The following is a 25,036-nucleotide window of genomic DNA, read 5'->3' as shown; positions in this document are numbered from 1 at the left end:
ACTGCTTCATGCTGGTCCAACATCCTGGCTCTACTTCTGTTGTTTGAATTTAAATGTTCTGGGCTTGTTGTGGCTTTTTTGGAGATAAATTGGATTAAATGATTTGCCCAAGGTCACAGAGCTAGGAAGTGTCTGAAGCCACATTTTAATTCAAATCCAGGAGAAGCCTAAGTGTTTGCCCAAGATACAGATGCCAGTAGAGACCAATATAATTGAAGTGGAGAATTTATTGGCAGCTGATGGGGATAATAACCAAATCAGACAGCCCCTAATGGTAGGAGATGGGGTTTATAAAGGCTAAAACCACTAAGGGGAGAGGAGAATATAGCACAAGAGGAATAACAGAAGCAAGAAATAGAGCGAAGGTTCCAATGCGAGGTGGAGACAAAGGACTGGCACAGTGAGCACCAGTTTTGGCTAAGGGAGGTGAGACCTGCTGAAATGTCACAGGGTCCTCAAGGCTAATGAGCTGATGGGTTCAATAGAAATCAGGTCCAGATCTCCAGGTAAATGAGATCACTTAAGTTGGAGCCAAGTAGGGAGTGGTCCTGGGCTAATCTTAATGAAACTACTTAACTGCCCCGAAGGGCTGGCCTCTGTCAGAGGAGAGTTTCAGAGCTCACCCCAAAACTCAAGGAGGACAGTTTCAGGGTTCACCCCCATCAGTATCAAGGCTATATCTTTTTTATTTTATTTCATCTGGATTATCTTCTATCAGCAACTTCTGTTTGTATTATGGATGGATAATTTTGACAGGATTCCTTTACTTGCATTATTATAATCTAAATGAAAAGGGTAGAAAGAATGAGAACTTTTCAGATGAATGATTCAACTATTGCTTATGATATAATTGTATCTCTCTTCTTTATTCTATTGTGTGTGTGTGTGTGTGTGTGTGTGTGTGTGTGTGTAGATAGAGGGACAAAGAGAGACAGAAAGGAGAGATAGAGAAAAACAAAGTGACAGAGACAGACAGACACACACAGAGAGAGAGAGAGAGAGAGAGAGAGAAAGCCAGAGACATACAGAGAAACAGTCAGAGAGAATAAGAGACAAGCAAAAATCAACAGAGAAGCAGGCAGAGAGACAGGTGGACACTTTTCCTTTCTGTAGAAATTTATGATGTTAAAAAGTATCATGACTGTATTTTCACTTAAGTATTATCTGTTAAATGTAAATTTTCAAATTGTAATTCTATGTTTTTTCAATGTGTCATAATCTGAAATATCTTAATGTGTTTTTTTATACAGCAATTTTCCTTCTATACACAACCATACACCCAGATCTCTCTCTCTTCCTTTCTCCCCTTTCTCTTTCCCCATCTGTTTCTAGCTTTTCCTCATTTTTTTCTTTGCCTGAGTAAAGAGTGGTGCTGTGCCTAGATGACTTTTTAGTATTTAGGTATTTGCCCTCTACTCACTACCAAAGGAAAATTCAAGAAATACAATCAAGTTGATCATGATTTGTTTTAATTTCTCAAAATTGTCTTTTAGAATAATGTTGGAAAACTACTTCTTTCCTTCCTCTCTTCCTCCCTTCTTCCCTGTTTCTTTCTTTCCTCATTCTTTCTTCCTTTCTTTCTTCCATCCCTCCCTCCTGCTTTCTTTCCTTTCCTCCCTCCCACTTTCCTTCTTTTCCTTCCTTTCCTTCCTTCCTTCCCTTCATCCTTCCCCACTTCTCTTCTGGCCTTCCTTCCTATCTCCTTCTCTACTTTCCTCCCTTCCTTTCCCTCTTTAATCCCTCAATATCCCCATCCTTTACTCTCTCTTCCCTCCCTCCTTTTTCTTTCCTTTGTGTTCCTTCCTTCCTCCCTCCCTTTTTATATTTCTTGCATCTGTCTCTTAAAACATTTCTACTTTAGTCAGTGAGAAACTTGTTTTCCTTGATTTAGTTCTAGGTATTGTCTTCTTCATACAGACAGGAGCTGGAATGCTGGGAAACATCTTTCTCCTTTGTCGTTATACCATCACTTTCTATAATGACAACAGGCTGTGGTCCATAGACTCCATTTTCTTCCACTTGTCTCTGGCCAGCTCCATCGTGCTCATTTCCAAGGGAGTCCCTCAGACAATGATTGGTTTGGGGATGAAATATTTCCTGGATCATGTTGGCTGTAATGTGATTCATTTCGTCCACCGAGTAGCCCGTAATGTTTCTCTCACTATCACTTGCTTTCTGAATGGGTTCAGATTATCACCATCAGTCCTTTTACTTTTTCCATTTGGTCAAAACTCAAAGCTCAAGCCTCAAATTACATTGCTCCCTTTTGCCTTTTTTGCTGGATCCTACACATTCTAATAAATGTCTATATGTTGGGAAATATGCAGAAGTTTACAGAAAGAAGTAACAATACGAGGCTATGGAATATTGGATTCTGTTCACAATTTGCTCTAGCATCATTCAAAGTCTCTGTATTTATAATTTTGTTCTCTATTCCTGATTTCCTTTATTTGGGATTTATGGTCATAGCCAGTGGCTATCTGGTGCTTGTCCGGCAAAGACGCCATGGACAACTCCAGCATATTCACAGCTCCCACCATTTGCCAATTAGATCTCCTGAGATTAAAGCCACCTACACCATTTTAGTGTTGGTGAGCACCTATATATCCTTCTACTCAATCAATTCTGTTTTGTCATTTTATCTCTTTATTTTTGATAAATATTATGGCTGGTTGATTCCCACATCAGCCCTCTTGGCTGCAAATTTCTCAGCCATCAGTCCATTTGTGCTTATCAGTTCTGATTCCCAACTTCTCCATCATTTCTACTATCTCTGGACAAAGAAAAGATCCCAAGATTCTCCTTTTTCTGGATGTTCCCTAGTTCAACATTCTATTTCTCCTCCTAAGAGGCGATATCATTAAAAAGACAATGAGAGCAGGTCAGTGCGCAGTAGGATAAAAGAGTCACATATCTTATAAATTAGAAGAAACATTAAATGTAAAAATCATTTTCATCATGAAATCATTATGTCTAGAATTTTTTTGGATCCTTTTATAGTGAACTTTCGTATTTCACCTCTTTCAGATTATTTTGAACTCTCCTTCGGAAATGTATATTAAATATTCTCCTCCTTTAGAAATTATTTTTGTCATAGAATTGAGAATGTTGAGAAAACCAATTTACACTGGTATAGGGACAACTGAGAGATGGCCATCATTTTCTTCTACATATGAAATAAAGGACATATTCTGTTTTACCTGTAATCTACAAAGATTGTAGAAAACATCTGGAGTAAAGAGAGGAGAAAGTTTTGTGAACCTTGTCCCTCATCAGGACTGGCATAAGAGATATATTATGTTACAAGTAGAGATATTTTTCTCTGATTCCATATAATTTATAATGTCTTAGAAGTTCTTGCTACAGTCTATTATAAAACAGATCTCAAAATAACTTAGTAGAAGCTCTCAATTTTCACTTCAAAACCAGATAACCTCATCTCAAACATTATGATTCTGATATTTTTAGTAATAGAGCTATAAGATAAGAATTAAATTACAAACTCATAATTCCCTTGAAATTTTAGAGAACTTAAGTTCTAAAATGTCCTTTTCTATCCTTATCTAAACTGTGGACTTGGTGAAAACTGTGCTAATAATAAATTAGAGGAAGGTTCTTAAAAAAAAAGCTGTGAGAATCTGAAATTGTAAAATAAGTCATTTTACTTTAAGATTGAATGTTTACAAAAAATAGTTAAGAATGTCTAAATTATTATTGACTCCATTACAATTAACCTTCTGTGATGCAAGTTAGCAAATTTTACAATGATATTAAAAAATTCAATATTAGCTGAAAAATCAAAAGCCAAATATTTTAAAATACCGGCAAAGGTAGAAGTCTGAAATCTCTTAGTTTATATATAATCATTTAATCTTTTTTTCCTAAAATTATTCACTTTTTCTCCAATTATTTAGAAGTCTAAATTTTTTCATTAATTCCATTTTTTCTTTTAAAACTCCAATTAATTCTAATTTTATTTTATTTTTAAAAGTTTTTTCAAAACACATGTAAAGATAGTTGTCAGCCTTCCCCCTTGCAAATCCTTGTTTTCCAGTGTTTTTTCTCCCTTCCTTCCTTGAACTTCTTCCCCAGAGGACAAGTACTCCAATATATGTTAAACATGTGCAAGTCTTTCATATACATTTCCACAATTATCATGTTGCACAAGTAAAGTCAGACCAAAAAGAGAGAGAGAGAGAGAGAGAGAGAGAGAGAGAGAGAGAGAGAGAGAGAGAGAGAGAACAAAATGCAATAAAGCAACAACCAATAAAAGTAAAAATATGATGTGATCCACACTCACTCTCCTTTGGGTACAGATGGTTCTCTTCATCAGAAGACCACTGGCAGTGGTCTGAATCATCTGAATGAAAAGAGCCATGTCCATCAGAATTGTTCATTGTATAATACTATTGTTGCGTTGTACAGTGTTTCCATGGTTCAAATGACTTCACTTAGCATCAGTTCATGTAAGTCTTTCCAGGCCTCTATGAAATCATCCTGTTGATCATTTCTTCTAGAACAATAATATTCCATAACATTGATATACCATTCAGCCATTTCCCGACTGATGGGCATCACCTCAGTTTCCAGTTCTTTGCCACTACAAAAAGGGCTGCTAGAAATATTTTTTTCAGGTTGGTAGTACTTTGAACACAGCTTCCTATTGTTTAGAATGTTTGGATCAGTTTAAAACTCAAATAGCAATGTAAGTGTCTCAGTTTTCCCACATCCCCTCCAATATTCAGCATTACCTTTTTCTGTCATCTTAGGCAATCTGGGAGATGTGTAGTTGTACCTTAGCAACTCCAATTAATTTAATTTGATTCTTCCCTTTAAAGGGATGAGACTTACAGAAAACATAGATAACAACACTTCATATACAGTACACACACACACACACACACACACACACACACTTATGCATATATATAAATGAATTTAAATAAAAATCATAAATTGTATGAGAATAGTAACAAAAAAAGAAAACAAACCTGGGATGGAATGAACAAGCAATTGAAGTAATTCCAAATTACACAGCAGTTCACCTTAAAGTGTTAAAAAGAGGTGTCTTATAGAAAGGACACACTCTACAAATATGTGTTGCTCTCAAATTAAATAATAAACCTAAATAAAACTGATTTTTCTTTGAATTAACATAAGATATTCCCTAACTTGCTCTCCTCTAAGAAACTCTTAGAATGTTCTCTTTTAACCTTGAACTAATTAATAGGTTTATATTTTGTTACCACAAACTTTGGAATAGTTTCATTATTCTTACACCATTTTGAATATTTCCAAGGATGATATCTTCTGCATAATTATATAATTATGAAAAGGCAGATGACAAGAACAGGTTCTTATTTTCTTAGTTGTTTACGATATAGATGGGATAATAACCTCAGACTGAAAATGTTGAGAACTGGCAACTTCTATGCCTATGTTCTAAACCATTACAGAAGGGCTCAAATTTAGCAGCGACAAGATAAATCATAAGACAATTCAAACTGTCTTGGTGAAAGAGATTTGTTCTGAAAAGAAGAATCAAGCCAAGTTGTTGAATTAAAGTTCAAAGTGACCTGAACTCTGCTTAATTCATCTCCAGAAAACTTTAAAATAATGTCTCAAAATGAATTCTCTAGTGACATAACTAACAAGAAGACTAACAAGGTGAAAAACTTATTTAACCCAAATAATTTAGAAGGCTGATGGGAAAAATCTAAATCACTTGGGTCAAAGAGGAATACCATCTAATGCAAATAAGTCAGAAGCAGCCAGTGCCCCAGAAAACCAGGAGAAGAACCCAGACTCTAAGAGAGTTTAGAGAGCCTTTCCTGACATAGCAGGCAATCAATCAGGTCACATTGCTTGATTGAATAGCAAGTGAGCAGTGGAATAAATCAGTTACACAAGACATACCTATAGTAACCCCTATGGTTAACAAACCCAAAGATTCCAGTTTCTGGCATGAGAACCTATTATTTGACAAAAGCAGCTCCAAAAAACTCCTTAAAATACTATTGGCAACTTCCGGTTAAGATGGCGGAGAGGAGGCTCACAGTTGCATAAGCTCCGTGCTTTCTCTCACTATCCACTTCATTACAAGCCTCTGAATCAATGCTTGACTGAAAAAAACCCACAAATAGTTACCAAGAGAAGCCATCCTTGAGATCCGCCAAGAAAGGTCTGTCTTTACTGGAGGGCTGGGGCGGTTTTAGATCGGGCGCAGGCTGAGGACAGCGGCAGTGAGAGCACGGGAGCAGAGCTGAGAGGGGGAGGGGAGTGATCGTAGCCGTCTCTGCGGGGAGAGCTTCGCTACAGGTTTGGAACCTGCAGCAAGTCAACAGCCCAGCAGAGAAGCTAAAAACACCGGGGCTGAAGAATACAACCGCAAACAGCTGGAGTCTCTCAGGACCTGGCTGCCCCCCCCTTTCCCCCCCCCTCAGTGACTCAGCACGCTCTGGGATCTCAGAGCGCAGGCGCAGCACAGTCCTGCTAGTGCCTCACTGCTGCCCCTGCAGTCTGTAGAGGAAGCTCGATAACACACCCAGCCCCCCCCCCAAAGAAAGACTCCAGTTTTTTCTGTTTTTCTTTGGTAGTTTGTCTCTGATTAATAGACAGAATGAGCAAGAAGCTGAAGAGGACTTTAACCCTTGACAGCTTCTATACAGATAGAGAGCAGACTCTAAATCCTGAGGAGACTAAAACAGGCAGTCCCCAGGTGATTCCCCAAAGGAGGAGATCGTCTGTTCCTCAGCACAGATGAACCTCATAGAAGTGATTAAAAAGGCTCTCACAAGGGAGCTAGAAGAAAAATGGGAAAAGAGCCTGGAGAAGTCAGTTAAAGAGAGAGTGGATAAAGAAGTAAAATCCTTGAAAAATAGGATTAGTGAACTGGAAACAGAAAACAGCTCTCTAAAAAACAAAATTGGCGAAATGGAAAAAAATTCCACAGAACAAAAGAACTCAATTGGACAATTAGAGAAAGATTTTAAAAAAGTGAGTGAAGAGAATACTTCACTGAAAATCAGAATTGAACAAGTGGAATTGAATGACTCGAGGAGACAAGAAGAATCAGTCAAGCAAATCCAAAAAAATCAAACAATGGAGAAAAATGTGAAATACCTTCTGGGGAAGACAACAGACCTGGAAAACAGATCCAGGAGAGACAATCTGAGAATCATTGGACTCCCAGAAAAACATGATGAAAAAAAGAGCCTGGACACTGTCTTCCAGGAAATTATCAAAGAGAACTGCCCAGAAGTCATAGGAACAGAGGAAAAAATAAACATTGAAAGGATTCATCGATCACCCACTGAAAGGGATCCTAAAATCAAAACACCAAGGAATATAGTGGCCAAATGCCAGAACCCTCAGGTGAAAGAAAAAATATTGCAAGCGGCTAGAAAAACCCAATTCAAGTATCAAGGAGCCACAATAAGGATCACCCAGGATCTGGCAGCATCCACATTAAAAGATCGAAGGGCCTGGAATATGATATTCCGAAAGGCTAAGGAACTTGGTATGCAACCAAAAATAACTTACCCAGCGAGAATGAGCATCTTTTTCCAGGGAAGAAGATGGACATTCAACGAAGTAAGCGAATTTCATCTATTTCTGATGAAAAAACCAGAACTTAACAAAAAGTTTGATCTACAAATATAGAACTCAAGAGAAATCTAAAAAGGTAAAGATTAATCTTGGGAACTATATTTTGACTATATAGATGTATAAAGAATACATGTATACCTTGTTCTAGAAATTGATGTGGAAAGGACATTGTACCAGAAAAAGGGTAAAGTGGGGGTAGTACATCTCATGAAGAGGCATAGGAAACCTATTATATCTGAGAGAAAGAATGGAGGGGGATGAATATAGTGGGTATCTTACTGCCTTCAGAATTGGCTTTAAGTGAAAAATCTTAAGACATATTCAATCTATGGTGAAACTTCTCCCATCTCATTGAAAAGTGAGAAGGGAAAAGTGGAAAGGGAAGGAATAAGCTAAGCGGAAGGGAATACGGGAACTGGAGGGAAAGGGGTAAGATAGGGGGAGGAACTCTAAGGCGGGGGGAGGGACACTAAAAAGGGAGGGCTGTGAGAAGCAAGGGGTGCTCACAAGCTTAATACTTGGAAGGGGGGGAAAGGGGAAAGAAGGGAGGAAAGCATAAACCGGGGTTAACAAGATGGCAAGTAATACAGAATTGGTCATTCTAACCATAAACGTGAACGGGGTAAACTCCCCCATAAAGAGGAAGCGGTTAGCAGAATGGATTAAAAGCCAGAATCCTACAATATGTTGTTTACAGGAAACACACCTGAAGCGGGGAGATACATGCAGGTTAAAGGTAAAAGGTTGGAGCAAAATCTACTATGCTTCAGGTGAAGTCAAAAAAGCAGGGGTAGCCATCCTGATCTCAGATCAAGCTAAAGCAAAAATTGACCTAATTAAAAGAGATAAGGAAGGACACTATATCTTGCTAAAGGGTAGCATGGATAATGAAGCACTATCTATATTAAACATATATGCACCAAGTGGGGTAGCATCTAAATTCTTAAAAGAGAAACTAAGAGAGCTGCAAGAAGAAATAGACAGTAAAACTATAATAGTGGGAGATCTTAACCTTGCACTCTCAGAATTAGATAAATCAAACCAGAAAATAAATAAGAAAGAAGTCAAAGAGGTAAACAGAATACTAGAAAAGCTAGATATGATAGATCTCTGGAGAAAATGTAATGGAGACAGAAAGGAATACACTTTCTTTTCAGCAGTTCATGGAACCTATACAAAAATTGACCATATATTAGGACATAAAAACCTCAAACTCAAATGTAGTAAGGCAGAAATAGTAAATGCATCCTTTTCAGACCACGATGCAATGAAAATTACATTCAACAAAAAAGCAGGGGGAAGTAGACCAAAAAATAATTGGAAACTAAATAATCTCATACTAAAGAATGATTGGGTAAAACAGCAAATCATAGACATAATTCCCGGAGGGGAAGAGCCTCGGTTTGGGTCCAAAGAAACCATGGCTGTTGTTCGGTCCTGGTTGGCTTGGAGCCAAACGCTTGTTTCTGTTTGGGCCAGAGATTCCGGCCTCCCCGGTGGGTTTTTTAACCAGGAAAAGCCGGCTCTTCTCCGCCTCTTTGCTTGCGGAGCCGGGATTCCTGAATGGGCGTTGGCTCCGGCAAAGTGAGGCCGGGAAAGGTCTTAGCTCAAAAGGGCAAAGTCTCCCCCACCCGCATCTTGCCCCTGGGACCCAGACGGCCCCCGAGGAGAGACTGAGGCCGTGACCTTGCCTGAGGCCGTGACCTTGCCTGAGGCCGTGACCTTGCCTGAGACCATGACCTTGCCTGAGACCGTGACCTTACCTGAAGCCGTGACCTTGCTGAGACCGTGACCTTACCTGAAGCCGTGACTTTGTCTGAGGCTGTGACCTTGGCTGAGACCGTGACCTTACCTGAAGCCGTGACCTTGCTGAGGCTGTGACCTTGCCTGAGGCCGTGACCTTACCTGAAGCCGTGACTTTGTCTGAGGCTGTGACCTTGCCTGAGGCCGTGACCTTGCCTGAGGCCGTGACCTTACCTGAAGCCGTGACCTTGCCTGAGCCGTGACCTTGCCTGAGACCATGACCTTGCCTGAGACTGTGACCTTGCCTGAGACCGTGACCTTACCTGAAGCCGTGACCTTGCCTGAGACCATGACCTTGCCTGAGGCCGTGACCTTGCCTGAGACCATGACCTTGCCTGAGACCGTGACCTTGCCTGAGACCATGACCTTGCCTGAGACCATGACCTTGCCTGAGACCATGACCTTGCCTGAGACCATGACCTTGCCTGAGACTGTGACCTTGCCTGAGACCATGACCTTGCCTGAGACCGTGACCTTACCTGAAGCCGTGACCTTGCTGAGACCGTGACCTTGCCTGAGACTGTGACCTTGCCTGAGACCATGACCTTGCCTGAGACCATGACCTTGCCTGAGACCGTGACCTTGCCTGAGACCGTGACCTTACCTGAAGCCGTGACTTTGTCTGAGGCTGTGACCTTGCCTGAGACTGTGACCTTGCCTGAGACTGTGACCTTGCCTGAGACCATGACCTTGCCTGAGCCGTGACCTTGCCTGAGGCCGGGGTCCTCTACAAGAAGTGGAGAATAAGGGCTCAGGGAGAATAAGGGCTCAGGGAGAATAAGGGCTCAGGGAGAATAAGGGCTCGGAGAGAAGAGGACAGATTGACCTCGGGGCTCTCTGGGGTCCTGGGCCAGGCTGGGCAGGCCCCCCACAGCCCACCTCTGACTTCTGAATAGTTTCCCGGCTCCTGGGCCCATTGGCCAGAGGGTGGGGGCCGGGCTAGGTCTGTGGCCCAATCAGAGGCTGCCGTCCCGCCTCCTCTCCCAGCTTTCTGTTCCCGGCTCCTCTTCCCCTCCGGGGCTCACAGTGACCTCTGGCAGGGGCAGGGTCTGACCCCAGGGCTTCTGCCCCCAGGCCCCCTCTCCATTCAGTTCATTTCCATCAGCTGGAGCTGGGGAGGAGAGGAATAGGAAGAGTCCTGCCCAGAGGGGGCTTCCATTCTCCTGGGAGGGAAAGAGCGGGGCCAGGTCAGTGGGAGGCAGCCCCCGCTCCCTGAGAGCGCCAGGACCCGAGCCCACGAGTCGCCCTCAGGAGGTCAGGGAACCAAAGGATGAGCTCAGGGGTCCCGGCGGTCGGGGAGTTAAATGCCGAGGTCTAGTGGCAGGTTCGGGGTTCAGGGAAGCAGATGGAGAGGTGAGGCTCCCCTGCACCCCCTTGGGATTAAGCACATGGGGAGGGAGTCTGGGGAACCCCCTTCTGGCGGCGCATCATCAATTACGAACCCCAAAAGCTGGACCGGTAACAAGAAGTTTATTCTGGGCCTTGGGGAGTCAGCCTTTGCTCCGCAGGAATAGAAAGGGGGAATTCCTCAGTGGCAAAGTCCCGGCAGGGAAGGGAAGTTTCAGGGAGAGAGATCCCGGCAGAGCCATAAAGTCTCCTTAGGGAAAGAGGGGAGGAGAAAGAGAGGGCAGCGCTGGAGGAGAACATCCCCCAGCCAGGGGCTCGCTGTGCCGGGAAGACAGATTCCTCGGCATCTTAGGTCCTCTGCCAGGAGAGGGTTTAAAATTGGCTCTTTTATAAGCCTTTGGCTCCAAGCCCAGCCCTGCTGGGAGGGGCGAGGGGGGAAGGTTGTCAGCTTGAGCTGGAATTGAATAGAAAATCTTCAATTGAATGGGGGTTTCTCCCATGCACTGAGATTGGTGATTGCTGGGAGAGGAGGTGCTGGTGATGTCACTGCCCCTCCCACTACTCCTCCTAAACCCTGGAAAGTGAAGTTGGGGGAGGGGCGGGGCATCAAGGGTCTGCTCTGGTGTAGGTGGAGTTGAAGCTGGGCTGTGAAAGTGAGAATCACCGCCCTTCAAGTTCTCATGCCCTGTGGTGATATTGCCATTAATCTGTCCTTTATCTTCCTCTTTTTGCTCACACTTCCTCATCTGGCTGTTCTTAACTTTTCTTTTTTCTGTAACTTGTGGGATTCTTTAAGTCCAATTGTATTATGTTGTATATATAGAATGTTTCCTTAGAAATTGAATCAGGACCTTTATCATTGTAGGATTCACATAGTTGATCTTCTACTAGTCTCCAATTATCCACCTCTATTCCTTCTTACTTGAAGAACCAAGGGGACATGCATTCTAATGTATCCAAGAGTCCACCGATCTGCTGCCAAGTTACAAGTAAACTTTGTCTCTTGATCCACCTAAGTCTCCTTTCTACAGAGCTCCCTTGGGGTGGGGGTGGGGGAGAATCTTTTCCTACTATCTGCCCCATTTCAGTTAGAAAAGGTTACCAGTTTAGCCCTTAACAAAGTAAGTTCCTTATTTGTCTATTAAAATACTCACCCTATTTCCTGATCACCGGGACTCCTTCGGTGAAATTAGGATCCTTGGTTCACACATTGGGCATCAAAATGTAAAGTCCAGACTAGCTCCCGGGAGGCCTCAAGAGCAGCTGGAGTCATGATAAGCAAAAGTACTTGGTCTTCAGGGGGAGAAGTGAAGGAGATGGACAAAACGGCCAGGAGTTTTGCCAAGGATCTAGAGTTCAGAATCTCCACACTTTTCTCCTCTCTGTCCTGGGACCAAGTGAGTCTGGATGTCTCACTCCACCCTCTATCCCTCCTACGATTATCTATATACACCAAAAGATAGAGCCAGCATGGAATAGGGAGAAGGGCCATTTTCCAAGAATATGCCAATAGAGTTATTGTCCAATAGGGAATTAGCTTTAAGTGCTTGGTTGTCTGAGTCAAGCACACCTTTCAAGGGTTTCAGCCCTTTACAGAAAACCACAGAACACTGGCTATGGGGAACTTTTACTTTGTGTCTTCTGTTCAATCTCAGTTATTGCCAACACTTTATTACTTTGCGGAAATCATGATCAAATACTATTTGTTCCTAACATAGTTTTCTGCACAGTCACACTTCCATACGCCCAAGTGAGAGCTTCCCAACTTGACTTGTGAAGTTAACAAATGATGAGATTTTATGTGACTGCACTGAAGTAAGAGATTACTTGTTTTAAACTCCATCCAATTGCATATCCGACAGCCTCCTAGCATTCTGAATAACAGACGATAATTTTACTTTATTTGATTTATAATGAACAACATACAATTCTCATTTGAGTTGGCTTCTTTTTGGGGGGAGGGGCTAATAGATAATCACCCAGAATGCCCTTCAAAAAGTTTTAATCATTTTGCAGGAGCCCCACGCCCAGGGCCACATGGTTTAGCTGAATAGCCGAGAGATATAACAGAGTTTGTCTCCAAAACTTCAGAGCAGCATTTAGCAGAAGGACCAGATAAAATGAAATGTAACTTGTCTGTCCTGTTCTAGGTTAGGAGATACTTAATTCTGGTAAAGGTTATGCTTTGCTTGAAGTGCTCGTGTGCAAATAGCCCCAAAATATTAATTTCTCTTTTCCAGGAGGAGTTTGGGCTTATTTTAATGGTCAGGCAATGGATGGTGGGCAGAGGAAGATATCTAGGTGTAAATAGGTAAGAGCATATTAGAAAGTTGTGACTCCTGGAATACCCAGCAAATCGGGAAGGGTTTTGTTGGCCCAGAAAAGGGCTAGAATGCTCGAGCCTCCTCTCTCTGGTGTGTGCTTATTCTGAATTGGGACACATCCACTCCTGCAGATGTGTAAGAAAACCGACTTTTAACTTCACCCCTTTCTGAGCTCAAGAGGTATATTTCTCACAGGAGACTAATCATAGTCCTGGTGCTCAGGCCGCAAATTGAATAAAGGTTCAGGATATAACAACGTTTCAGAAATCCCTAGCAGGGGTCCCTCTGACAGCTCAGGGCATCCAAACCGGGGGATAGTCAGTGCCAGAATTGTGGTCAGTTAAAGGCTAAGGAAAGACTTTCCAAAGCATTTGGTTACAAGTGTATCTGTTTCAGGACGACTTTTTGCCTCCTGTTACTGTGTTTTTATTTTCTGCATTTAGGTTCACAGTGACAGACTCGGAATAGGTGAGACAGTCAAGAGATTCAGCCTTTTTGTCCAGCGACCTGGTGGATGAGCTAATAGAGGGCAGGATCGGAGCAAAATTCGAGGAACATCTCTCTTCTTAAATGAATTAAAGGGATGTATTCGCAGGGCAAATACTGATCACCAAGGATGAAACTTACTTTGAAACATCCAAGGACAAGTGTCCTGCTATTCCCAGGTTGACCACATGATGTCTCCAGAGACGGGCTCTCAATCCCCTTCTTTCCCTCCCCCCCCTTCCCACACTTCCCCCTCCCCCCGCCTCTCCCCTTCCCCTCTCTCCCCCTCTCCCCCCTCCCCCCAACTACAGTCCAGGCTGGTTTAGATATCCGGTCACGGGAAGAAAACAGCTTGATGGAATAACAAATTAACAGACCTGGCGGTGTTCAACACGAGTAGTGGAGCTCCGAAGGGAATCATCGAGAGCACATTAAAATCCCCCTTTCAGGCGAGAAATGAGCTAATTTGCTCTATGTTTTAGTAATCTCCTTCTCCCACTGGAGAAGACTAGGTTTCCCAATTCCTTCTGGACTCTGAAGTGTTTGTGATGAACAATCTGTGGTCATTCCCCACCCTCGAATCAGGAGTCTTCCTGTGGATAAGTTTCCCTTCCCTGTCCCAAGGTCCTGTCCCTAGGGGATTTTCTGAGGCTTTATTTTTTCCCCTTTATTTTAAGAGGGGAGGGGAGATGTGGGGATATGTATATGTGTAGGGAGAGATTCAGTGAAAGAGAGGATTTTAAAGCATTCCTGATGAAAAGAGCAGAACTGAATGGAAATTTTGATATTCAAATCTCGGACTCAGGAGAAGCCTAAGTGTTTGCCCAAGATACAGATGCCAGTAGAGACCAATATAATTGAAGTGGAGAATTTATTGGCAGCTGATGGGGATAATAACCAAATCAGACAGCCCCTAATGGTAGGAGGTGGGGTTTATAAAGGCTAAAACCACTAAGGGGAGAGGAGAATATAGCACAAGAGGAATAACAGAAGCAAGAAGTAGAGCGAAGGTTCCAATGCGAGGTGGAGACAAAGGACTGGCACAGTGAGCACAAGTTTTGGCTAAGGGAGGTGAGACCTGCTGAAATGTCACAGGGTCCTCAAGGCTAATGAGCTGATGGGTTACAAGATACCGATTATTTTAGGAGACAGATTTTCATAACCTTGAGATAAAGGAGCCCCAGTTTGCAGGTGTAAGTGTCAAGGGACCCCAGAAGTTTCAAGTGCTCCTTCTCCCAGAAGCACAGGGGGTCCCAGATTTCAGGGCACTACGGAAGAGATCAGAATCATAAGGGACTTCATAAGATTTTATCTGTTTACATTCCTACCTGGGAGGATAATACTTGTAACTCATTAGAACTTTGTCATTATTATGGCAGTTTGAAGGAGTATATAGAGACAGGAGGCACAGATGTGAGTTGAATATGAAGGGATAATATCTAAAACAATAATGAAATTAAGAGACAAGAGAAGAATGCTGTGGGAGAAAGAGAAAGGGAGAACTTGAAGAGTGTAAATAATCTGCCATAAAAAGAGGCAAAAAAGCTTTATAGTGGAGAGGAAGAAAGGGATTAGAGGGGAGTGAGTGAACCTTATTCTCGTTGGTAAATAACACACACACTCAATATGAGTGTAGAAATCCATCTTCCCCTGCAGAAAAATAGGAAGGGAATGGGAAGGAGGGAGCGTGATAGAAAAAGAGGGCATATTGGGGGAAGATTGGTCAGTGGCAAAACACTTTTGAGGATGGGCAGGGGAAAGGAGGGAGAGAGTAGCATAATTGGGGGAAAATACAGTTAGCAACAATAATTGCAAAAAGGATTTTGAAGCAGATTTCTCTGAGAAGGTCTTATTTCTCAAACACAGAGGGAACGGAGTCAAATTTACAAAAAATAAGTCCCAATTGGTAAATGATCAAAATATTTGATTCATGCCCAAAGGACTATAAATTCATGCATATTCTTTGACCTAACAATACCCTAGGTATGAATACCAAAAGTTTTTCTTTTTAAAGGAAAAGTCCATATATATATATAAATATTTGTAGCAGTTCTCTTCTCGGGCAAAAAAAAAAAAAAAAAGGAAAGGAAATTGAGGACATGCTCATCATTTGGACAATGGTTGAATAAATTGTGGTATGTGATTGTCAAGGAATATTTTTGTTCTATGGGAAATGATGAGCAGGAAAAGAAAAGCAAACATGGAAAATCCTTCATGAACTGAAGCAAAGTGAAATGTCTTGTATACAAAGAAACTACAATGTTCTGAAATAACCAGCTGTAAATAAATTTGCTGTTCTCAGCAGTACAATGATGTACAACTACTGTGAAGGATTTATTATGAAAAATCCTATAAGCAGAGAGGAACCTGACTGTGTCTGAATACAGATTGAAGCTTATTTTCTCTTTCTTTCTCTCTCTTTTTAAACTTCTTTTCTTTTCTTTTCTTTTCTTTTTTTTTTTTACTAGGATGGGAGATCTATGTTTTCTTTCACAACATGACTTTTATGGAAATGTTTTTGCATATCTTCACAAGTGGTTCCTTAATGGAAGCTGGGAGTGGGGATAAGAGATAGAATCTGGAACTCAAAAGTTTTAAAAACAAATGTTAAACATTGTATTAAATGTAACTGAAAAATCTTAAATAAATAAAAATTTAAAAATAATAAAAATATTCTATTTAGATATTCTATTTTCTCTTCTAGTTATATCTTTGTAAATATTTTTTTCATTTTACTTAAATTTAAATTTATTGAAACATAATTGGGCAAAATAAGTCTATAATTACTTTATTTTCATTTTCATTAACATTCTTTCTTTTCAGTTTTGATACTAGTGATTTGATTCTCTTCTCCCTTTTTAAATCAAATTAACCAGTGGGTTTATGTATATATTTAAAAAAAAAAAACAACTTCTAATTTTATCACTTAATTCAATTTTTTTTACACTCAGTTTTATTCATCCTTTAATTTTTAGGAATATTCAAGTTAGTGTTTAATTGAAGATTTCTATTTTGTTCTTTTTCTAGTTTTTCCTAATTGCATAGATAATTATTGCTCTTCTTTTTCTTTTATTGATGTAAGAATTCAGAGACATAAATTTTCCTCTGAATGCTGTTTATATTGCATTCCACGGATATGTTGTTACATTATTTTCATTCTCTGTAATGAAATTATTATTTGTGTGATTTGTCTTTAACCTATTCATTCTTTTAAGATGTGATTACTTAATCTTCAATTAGTTTCTAATCTCTGTTTACTTGGTCCATTATTAAATATGTTTTCTTATTGTATTGAGATCTGAAAAGGATACTTTTAATATTTCTGCTTTTCAGTTTTTGACTATAAAATTTTCACTTGATCAATTTTTGTAAAGATTCTATAAACAGCTGAGAAAAAAGGATGTATTTCTTTTTATTCTCACTCATTTCTTTCTAGATATTTATCATATCTAGATTATCTAAAATTCTATTCACTTCCTTGACTTATTTATTTATTTACATTTGTTAGATTTCTTTAATTCTGAGAATGTCTCCCACTATTATAGTACTATTATCTATCTTCTCTTCACATAACATTTGTAATTCACTTAATATTTCTTTTAACAATTTAGATGCTGTTGTATTTGATGTATATAGGTTTAGTATTGTTATAGCTTCATAATATATGGTAGTTTCTTTTTTTATTATTTAATAATTACTTTATATTAACAAAATCCATGCCAGGGTAATTTTTTTACAACATTATCCCTTGTACTCATTTCTGTTCCGATTTTTCCCTTCCCTCCCTCCACCCCCTCCCCTAGATGGCAAGCAGTCTTATATTGTTAGATATGTTGCATTATATCCTAGATACAATATATGTTTGCAGAACCGAACAGTTCTCTTGTTGCACAGGGAGAATTGGATTCAGAAGGTAAAAATAACCTGGGAAGAAAAATAAAAATGCAGATAGTTCACATTCGTTTCCCAGTGTTCTTTCTTTGGGTGTAGCTGCTTCTCTCCATCATTTATCAGTTGAAACTCAGTTAGGTCTCTTTGTCAAAGAAATTCACTTCCATCAGAATACATCCTCATACAATATCGTTGTCGAAGTGTATAATGAGCTCCTGGTTCTGCTCATTTCACTTAGCATCAGTTCATGTAAGTCTCGCCAGTCCTCTCTGTATTCATCCTGCTGGTCATTTCTTACAGAACAATAATATTCCATAACATTCATATACCACAATTTACAAATTTTTTAAATAACTTTTAATTGATAGAACTCTTGCCAGGGTAATTTTTTACAACATTATCCCTTGCAATCACTTCTGTTCCGATTTTTCCCCTCCCTCCCTCCACCCCCTCCCCCAGATGGCAAGCAATCCTTTACAAGTTGAATAGGTTACAGTATATCCTAGATACAATATATGTGTGCAGAACCGAACAGTTTTCTTGTTGCACAGGGTGAATTGAATTCAGAAGGTATATATAATCCAGGAAGAAAAACAAAAATGCAAGCAGTTTATATTCATCTCCCAGTGTTCTTTCTTTGGGTGTAGCTACTTCTGCCCATCTTTGAACAATTGAAACTGAATTAGCTCTCTTTATCAAAGAGATCCACTTCCATCAGAATATATCCTCAAACAGTATCGTTGTTGAGGTATATAATGATCTTCTGGTTCTGCTCATTTCACTTAGCATCAGCTCATGTAAGTCTCTCCATGCCTCTCTGTATTCCTCCTACTGGTCATTTCTTTTCTTTTTTTTAAATTTTTTTAAATTTTTATTTAATAATTACTTTATATTGACAGAATCCATGCCAGGGTAATTTTTTTACAACATTATCCCTTGCACTCATTTCTGTTCCGATTTTTCCCCTCCCTTCCTCCGCCCCCTCCCCTAGATGGCAAGCAGTCCTATATATGTTGGATATGTTGCAGTATATCCTAGATACAATATATGTTTGCAGAACCGAACAGTTCTCTTGTTGCACAGGGAGAATTGGATTCAGAAGGTATAAATAACCCGGGAAGAAAAACAAAAATGTAGATAGTTCACATTCGTTTCCCAGTGTTCTTTCTTTGGGTGTAGCTGCTTCTGTCCATCATTTATCAATTGAAACTCAGGTCTCTTTGTCAAAAAAATCCACTTCCATCAAAATATGTCCTCATACAATATCGTTGTTGAAGTGTATAATGATCTCCTAGTTCTGCTCATTTCACTTAGCATCAGTTCATATAAGTCTCACCAGTCCTCTCTGTATTCATCCTGCTGGTCATTTCTTACAGAACAATAATATTCCATAACATTCATATACCACAATTTACCCGGCCATTCTCCAATTGATGGGCATCCATTCATTTTCCAGTTTCTAGCCACTACAAATAGGGCTGCTACAAACATTTTGGCACATACAGGTCCCTTTCCCTTCTTTAGTATTTCTTTGGGATATAAACCCAATACAAACACTGCTGGATCAAAGGGTATGCACAATTTGATAACTTTTTGGGCATAATTCCAGATTGCTCTCCATAATGGTTGGATTCGTTCACAATTCCACCTGTTTTCCCGCATCCCCTCCAACATTCATCATTATTTTTTCCTGTCATTTTAGCCAATCTGACAGGTGTGTAGTGGTATCTCAGAGTTGTCTTAATTTGCATTTCTCTGATCAATAATGATTGGGAACAGGCTTTCATAAGAGTGGTAATAGTTTCAATTTCATCATCTGAAAATTGTCTGTTCATATCCTTTGACCATTTATCAATTGGAGAATGTCTTGATTTCTTATAAATTAGAGTCAGTTCTCTATATATTTTGGAAATGAAGCCTTTATCAGAACTTTTAACTGTAAAGAGGTTTTCCCAGTTTGTTGCTTCCCTTCCAATCTTGTTTGCATTAGTTTTGTTTGTACAAAGGCTTTTTAATTTGATATAATCAAAATTTTCTATTTTGTGATCAGTAATGGTCTCTAATTCATCTTTGGTCACAAATTTCTTTCTCCTCCACAAGTCTGAGAGATAAACTATCCTATGTTCCTCTAATTTATTTATTTATTTATTTATTTATTTATTTATTTATTTATTTATTTATTTATTTATTTATTTATTTATTTATTTATTTATTTATTTATTTATTTATTTATTTATTTTTTAGATTTTATTTTATTTAATAATAACTTTGTATTGACAGAATCCATGCCAGGATAATTTTTACACGACATTATCCCTTGCAATCACTTATGTTTCGTTTTTTCCCCTCCCTCCCTCCTCCCCCCCCCCCCAGGATGGCAAGCAGTCCTATATATGTTGGATATGTTGCAGTATATCCTAGATACAATACATATTTGCAGAACCGAACAGTTTTCTTGTTGCACAGGGAGAATTGGATTCAGAAGGTATAAATAACCCGGGAAGAAAAACAAAAATGTAGATAGTTCACATTCGTTTCCCAGTGTTCTTTCTTTGGGTGTAGCTGCTTCTGTCCGTCATTTATCAATTGAAACTCAGGTCTCTTTGTCAAAGAAATCCACTTCCATCAAAATATGTCCTCATACAATATCGTTGTTGAAGTGTATAATGATCTCCTAGTTCTGCTCATTTCACTTAGCATCAGTTCATGTAGGTCTCGCCAGTCCTCTCTGTATTCATCCTGCTGGTCATTTCTTACAGAACAATTATATTCCATAACATTCATATACCACAATTTACCCAGCCATTCTCCAATTGATGGGCATCCATTCATTTTCCAGTTTCTAGCACTACAAATAGGGCTGCTACAAACATTTTGGCACACACAGGTCCCTTTCACTTCTTTAGTATTTCTTTGGGATATAAGCCCAATACAAACACTGCTGGATCAAAGGGTATGCACAATTTGATAACTTTTTGGGCATAATTCCAGATCGCTCTCCATAATGGTTGGATTCGTTCACAATTCCACCAGTTTTCCCGCATCCCCTCCAACATTCATCATTATTTTTTCCTGTCATTTTAGCCAATCTGACAGGTGTGTAGTGGTATCTCAGAGTTGTCTTAATTTGCATTTCTCTGATCAATAATGATTGGGAACAGGCTTTCATAAGAGTGGTAATAGTTTCAATTTCATCATCTGAAAATTGTCTGTTCATATCCTTTGACCATTTATCAATTGGAGAATGTCTTGATTTCTTATAGAGTCAATTCTCTATATATTTTGGAAATGAAGCCTTTATCAGAACTTTTAACTGTAAAGATGTTTTCCCAGTTTGTTGCTTCCCTTCCAATCTTGTTTGCATTAGTTTTGTTTGTACAAAGGCTTTTTAATTTGATATAATCAAAATTTTCTATTTTGTGATCAATAATGGTCTCTAATTCATCTTTGGTCACAAATTTCTTTCTCCTCCACAAGTCTGAGAGATAAACTATCCTATGTTCCTCTAATTTATTGATAATCTCATTCTTTATGCCTAGGTTATGTATATGGTAGTTTCTTAAACTTTTTCCACTCAGTATCCCTTTTTATCCAAGAAAATTTTCCATGTCCCTAGGTATATAGCTATATGAAGTATGTATACTATTAAAATATCATAAATCATAATTTTTCTACCTTCAAACAAACTTGGCTTCCTTAGGTTCCATGCCTGAGCCTGGGCTGCCCCAACTCTCTCTCATACTCTGTCTAGGCCCCATGGGGTGGAACATTCATAGATATCCCCTCCCTACTCCTCCCTTCATTTCCCAATTCCTTCCTTCTGCCCATGGTCAGACCTGACCCCAGCATAGGTGGGATTCCCAGCTGTACAGCTCTTAGTCTGCCCCATAGATGGGGCTGGGAAGGAACCCAGGGGTTCACACAGACTACACAGTCCTGGGCAGGTCCTCAGGAACTGGGAGACCCAGTGATTCAATGGGAATGATGCTTATTCTCCATTCTCAGGTCCACAGTCGTCTCTGGTGACCCGAGGCCCCTTGAAGGCTCCTGGGAGGGTCAGGAGATAGACTCCCATCTTCTCACCAGCTGACGTCCTAGGCAAGGCAAAGTGGACATCTTCCAGGTCCTAGAATCATTTTAGTCAGTCCCTCAGGACAGAATGGATGAGAACATGAAGAGGTACAGCAAACCCAGCAAAAGAATTGTTGAGAGCTGCAAGCAGTTGCAGATAAACTGTGGCTGAATGGATGGGAAATTATTTCTGTCCCAGATTCTAGCAAATGAAAGCTGAGGGAAAAATCAGGCTCAGGGTTCAACAGAGGGTCTGGGACTGAAGGATCTTAACCTTATCTTAGGAGAAAGGCCAGGCTTCTGGTCTCCCTGTTTCTGCTCCATAAGAATTGGGTTCAGAGAAGGGGGTCCACATGCTTCTGGAGGAGAGGAATATTTACTGCACCTCACATGGCAGGTCTGAGAACTGGCTGCCTTCATTGAGCCACTGTGAGAAGAGACTGGCTGGATCAAAAAGGGAATACCCTTTCCCCTAGGCATAGGATAACTCCCTAGGAATGGGGTGAGCTTATACCCTCTGTCTTCTAGAACTCAGACCCCCAGCTTCTCAAGCCATCAGGTAGATGAAACTTTCTTTGGTTTCTACTAAGGCTCCAGCCAAACCCAGCTATTCAGTTCCCCACTTAGTGTTTCTATAGAGCTATGCCTAGATGACTTTTTAGTATTTAGGTATTTGCCCTCTACTCACTACCAAAGGAAAATTCAAGAAATACAATCAAGTTGATCATGATTTGTTTTAATTTCTCAAAATTGTCTTTTAGAATAATGTTGGAAAACTGCTTCTTTCCTTCCTCTCTTCCTTCTTCCCTGTTTCTTTCTTTCCTCATTCTTTCTTCCTTTCTTTCTTCCCTCTTTTCCTTCCTTGTTTGTTTCTTGCATCTTTCTCTGAGAACATTTCTTTCTGCCATCCCTCCCTCCTGCTTTCTTTCCTTTCCTCCCTCCCACTTTCCTTCCTCTTTTCCTTCCTTTCCTTCCTTCCTTTCCTTCATCCTTCCCCACTTCTCTTCTGGCCTTCCTTCCTATCTCCTTCTCTACTTTCCTCCCTTCCTTCCTTCCCTCTTTAATCCCTCAATATCCCCATCCTTTACTCTCTCTTCCCTCCCTTCTTTTTCTTTCCTTTGTGTTCCTTCCTTCCTCCTTCCCTTTTTATATTTCTTGCATCTGTCTCTTAAAACATTTCTACTTTAGTCAGTGAGAAACTTGTTTTCCTTGATTTAGTTCTAGGTATTGTCTTCTTCATACAGACAGGAGCTGGAATGCTGGGAAACGTCTTTCTCCTTTGTCGTTATACCCTCACTTTCTATAATGACAACAGGCTGCGGTCCATAGACTCCATTTTCTTCCACTTGTCTCTGGCCAGCTCCATAGTGCTCATTTCCAAGGGAGTCCCTCAGACAATGATTGGTTTGGGGATGAAATATTTCCTGGATCATGTTGGCTGTAATGTGATTCATTTCTTCCACCGAGTGGCCTGTAATGTTTCTCTCACTATCACTTGCTTTCTGAGTGGGTTTCAGATTATCACCATCCATCCTTTTACTTTTTCCATTTGGTCAAAACTCAAAGCTCAAGCCTCAAATTACATTGCTCCCTTTTGCCTTTTTTGCTGGATCCTACACATTCTAATAAATGTCTATATGTTGGGAAATATGCAGAAGTTTACAGAAAGAAGTAACAACACGAGACTATGGAATACTGGATTCTGTTCACAATTTGCTCTAGCATCATTCAAAGTCTCTGTATTTATAATTTTGTTCTCTATTCCTGATTTCCTTTGTGTGGGATTTATGGTCATAGCCAGTGGCTATCTGGTGCTTGTCCGGCAAAGACGCCATCGACAAGTCCAGCATATTCACAGCTCCCACCATTTGCCAATTAGATCTCCTGAGATTAAAGCCACCTACACCATTTTAATGTTGGTGAGCACCTATATATCCTTTTACTCAATCAATTCTGTTTTGTCATTTTCTCTCTTTATTTTTGATAAATATTATGGCTGGTTGATTCCCACATCAGCCCTCTTGGCTGCAAATTTCTCAGCCATCAGCCCATTTGTGCTTATCAATTCTGATTCCCAACTTCTCCATCATTTCTACTATCTCTGGAAAAAGAAAAGATCCCAAGATTCTCTTTTTTCTGGATGTTCCCTAGTTCAACATTCTATTTCTCCTCCTAAGAGGCGATATCATTAAAAAGACAATGAGAGCAGGTCAGTGCGCAGTAGGATAAAAGAGTCATATATCTTATAAATTAGAAGAAACATTAAATGTAAAAATCATTTTCATCACGAGGATCATTATGTCTAGAATTTTTTTTGGATCCTTTTATAGTGAACTTTCGTATTTCACCTCTTTCAGATTATTTTGAACTCTCCTTCGGAAATGTATATTAAATATTCTCCTTCTCCTTTAGAAATTATTTTTGTCATAGAATTGAGAATGTTGAGAAAACCAATTTACACTGGTATAGGGACAACTGAGAGATGGCCATCATTTTCTTCTACATATGAAATAAAGGACATATTCTGTTTTACCTGTAATCTACAAAGATTATAGAAAATATCTGGAGTAAAGAGAGGAGAAAGTTTTGTGAACCTTGTCCCTCATCAGGACTGGCATAAGAGATATATTATGTCACAAGTAGAGATATTTTTCTCTGATTCCATATAATTTGTAATGTCTTAGAAGTTCTTGCTACAGTCTATTTTAAAACAGATCTCAAAATAACTTAGTAGAAGCTCTCAATTTTCACTTCAAAACCAGATAATATCATCTCAAACATTATGATTCTGATATTTTTAGTAATAGAGCTATAAGATAAGAATTAAATTACAAACTCATAATTCCCTTGAAATTTTAGAGAACTTAAGTTCTAAAATGTCCTTTTCTATTCTTATCTAAACTGTGTACTTGGTGAAAACTGTGCTAATAATAAATTAGAGGAAGGTTCTTTAAAAAAAAAAGCTGTGAGAATCTGAAATTGTAAAATAAGTCATTTTGCTTTAAGATTGAATGTTTACAAAAAATAGTTAAGAATGTCTAAATTATTATTGACTCCATTACAATTAACCTTCTGTGATGCAAGTTAGCAAATTTTACAATGATATTAAAATAATTCAATATTAGCTGAAAAATCAAAAGCCAAATATTTTAAAATACCGGCAAAGGTAGAACTCTGAAATCTCTTAGTTTATATATAATCATTTAATCTTTTTTTCCTAAAATTATTCACTTTTTCTTCCAATTATTTAGAAGTCTAAATTTTTTCATTAATTCCATTTTTTCTTTTAAAACTCCAATTAATTCTAATTTTATTTTATTTTTAAAAAGTTTTTTTCAAAACACATGTAAAGATAGTTTTCAGCCTTCCCCCTTGCAAATCCTTGTGTTCCAGTGTTTTTTTGCCCTTCCTTCCTTGAACTTCTTCCCCAGAGGACAAGTACTCCAATATATGTTAAACATGTGCAAGTCTTTCATATACATTTCCACAATTATCATGTTGCACAA

General features: G+C 39.5%; 3 protein-coding genes across 3 annotated transcripts in view; 2 read left to right on the top strand and 1 right to left on the bottom strand.

Moving 5' to 3' along the window:
• The window catches only part of LOC127556677 (vomeronasal type-1 receptor 1-like), a 27,859-nt gene extending 23,643 nt beyond the window's left edge, over window positions 1-4,216 (top strand). The window contains exon 2 of the mRNA XM_051989973.1: window positions 4,055-4,216. The gene's annotated coding sequence lies outside the window, so the exon portion shown is untranslated. The remainder of the gene's footprint in view (window positions 1-4,054) is intronic.
• The window catches only part of LOC127557646 (uncharacterized), a 370,654-nt gene that overhangs the window by 289,886 nt on the left and 55,732 nt on the right, over window positions 1-25,036 (bottom strand). The gene's annotated exons all lie outside the window — the stretch shown is intronic.
• LOC127556676 (vomeronasal type-1 receptor 1-like) lies at window positions 1,000-25,036 on the top strand. The gene is made up of 2 exons (XM_051989972.1): window positions 1,000-1,897; window positions 22,755-25,036. Exon 2 carries the CDS (start codon window positions 22,787-22,789, stop codon window positions 23,720-23,722), a length of 936 nt encoding a protein of 311 aa, XP_051845932.1. The 5' UTR covers window positions 1,000-1,897; window positions 22,755-22,786; the 3' UTR covers window positions 23,723-25,036.

The sequence above is a fragment of the Antechinus flavipes genome, chromosome 3, assembly GCF_016432865.1.
Source record: "Antechinus flavipes isolate AdamAnt ecotype Samford, QLD, Australia chromosome 3, AdamAnt_v2, whole genome shotgun sequence".
NCBI classification, from domain to species: Eukaryota; Metazoa; Chordata; class Mammalia; order Dasyuromorphia; family Dasyuridae; genus Antechinus; species Antechinus flavipes.
The sequence above is the reverse complement of the archived record's forward strand: the minus strand, read 5'-3'. Positions and strand labels throughout refer to the sequence as shown.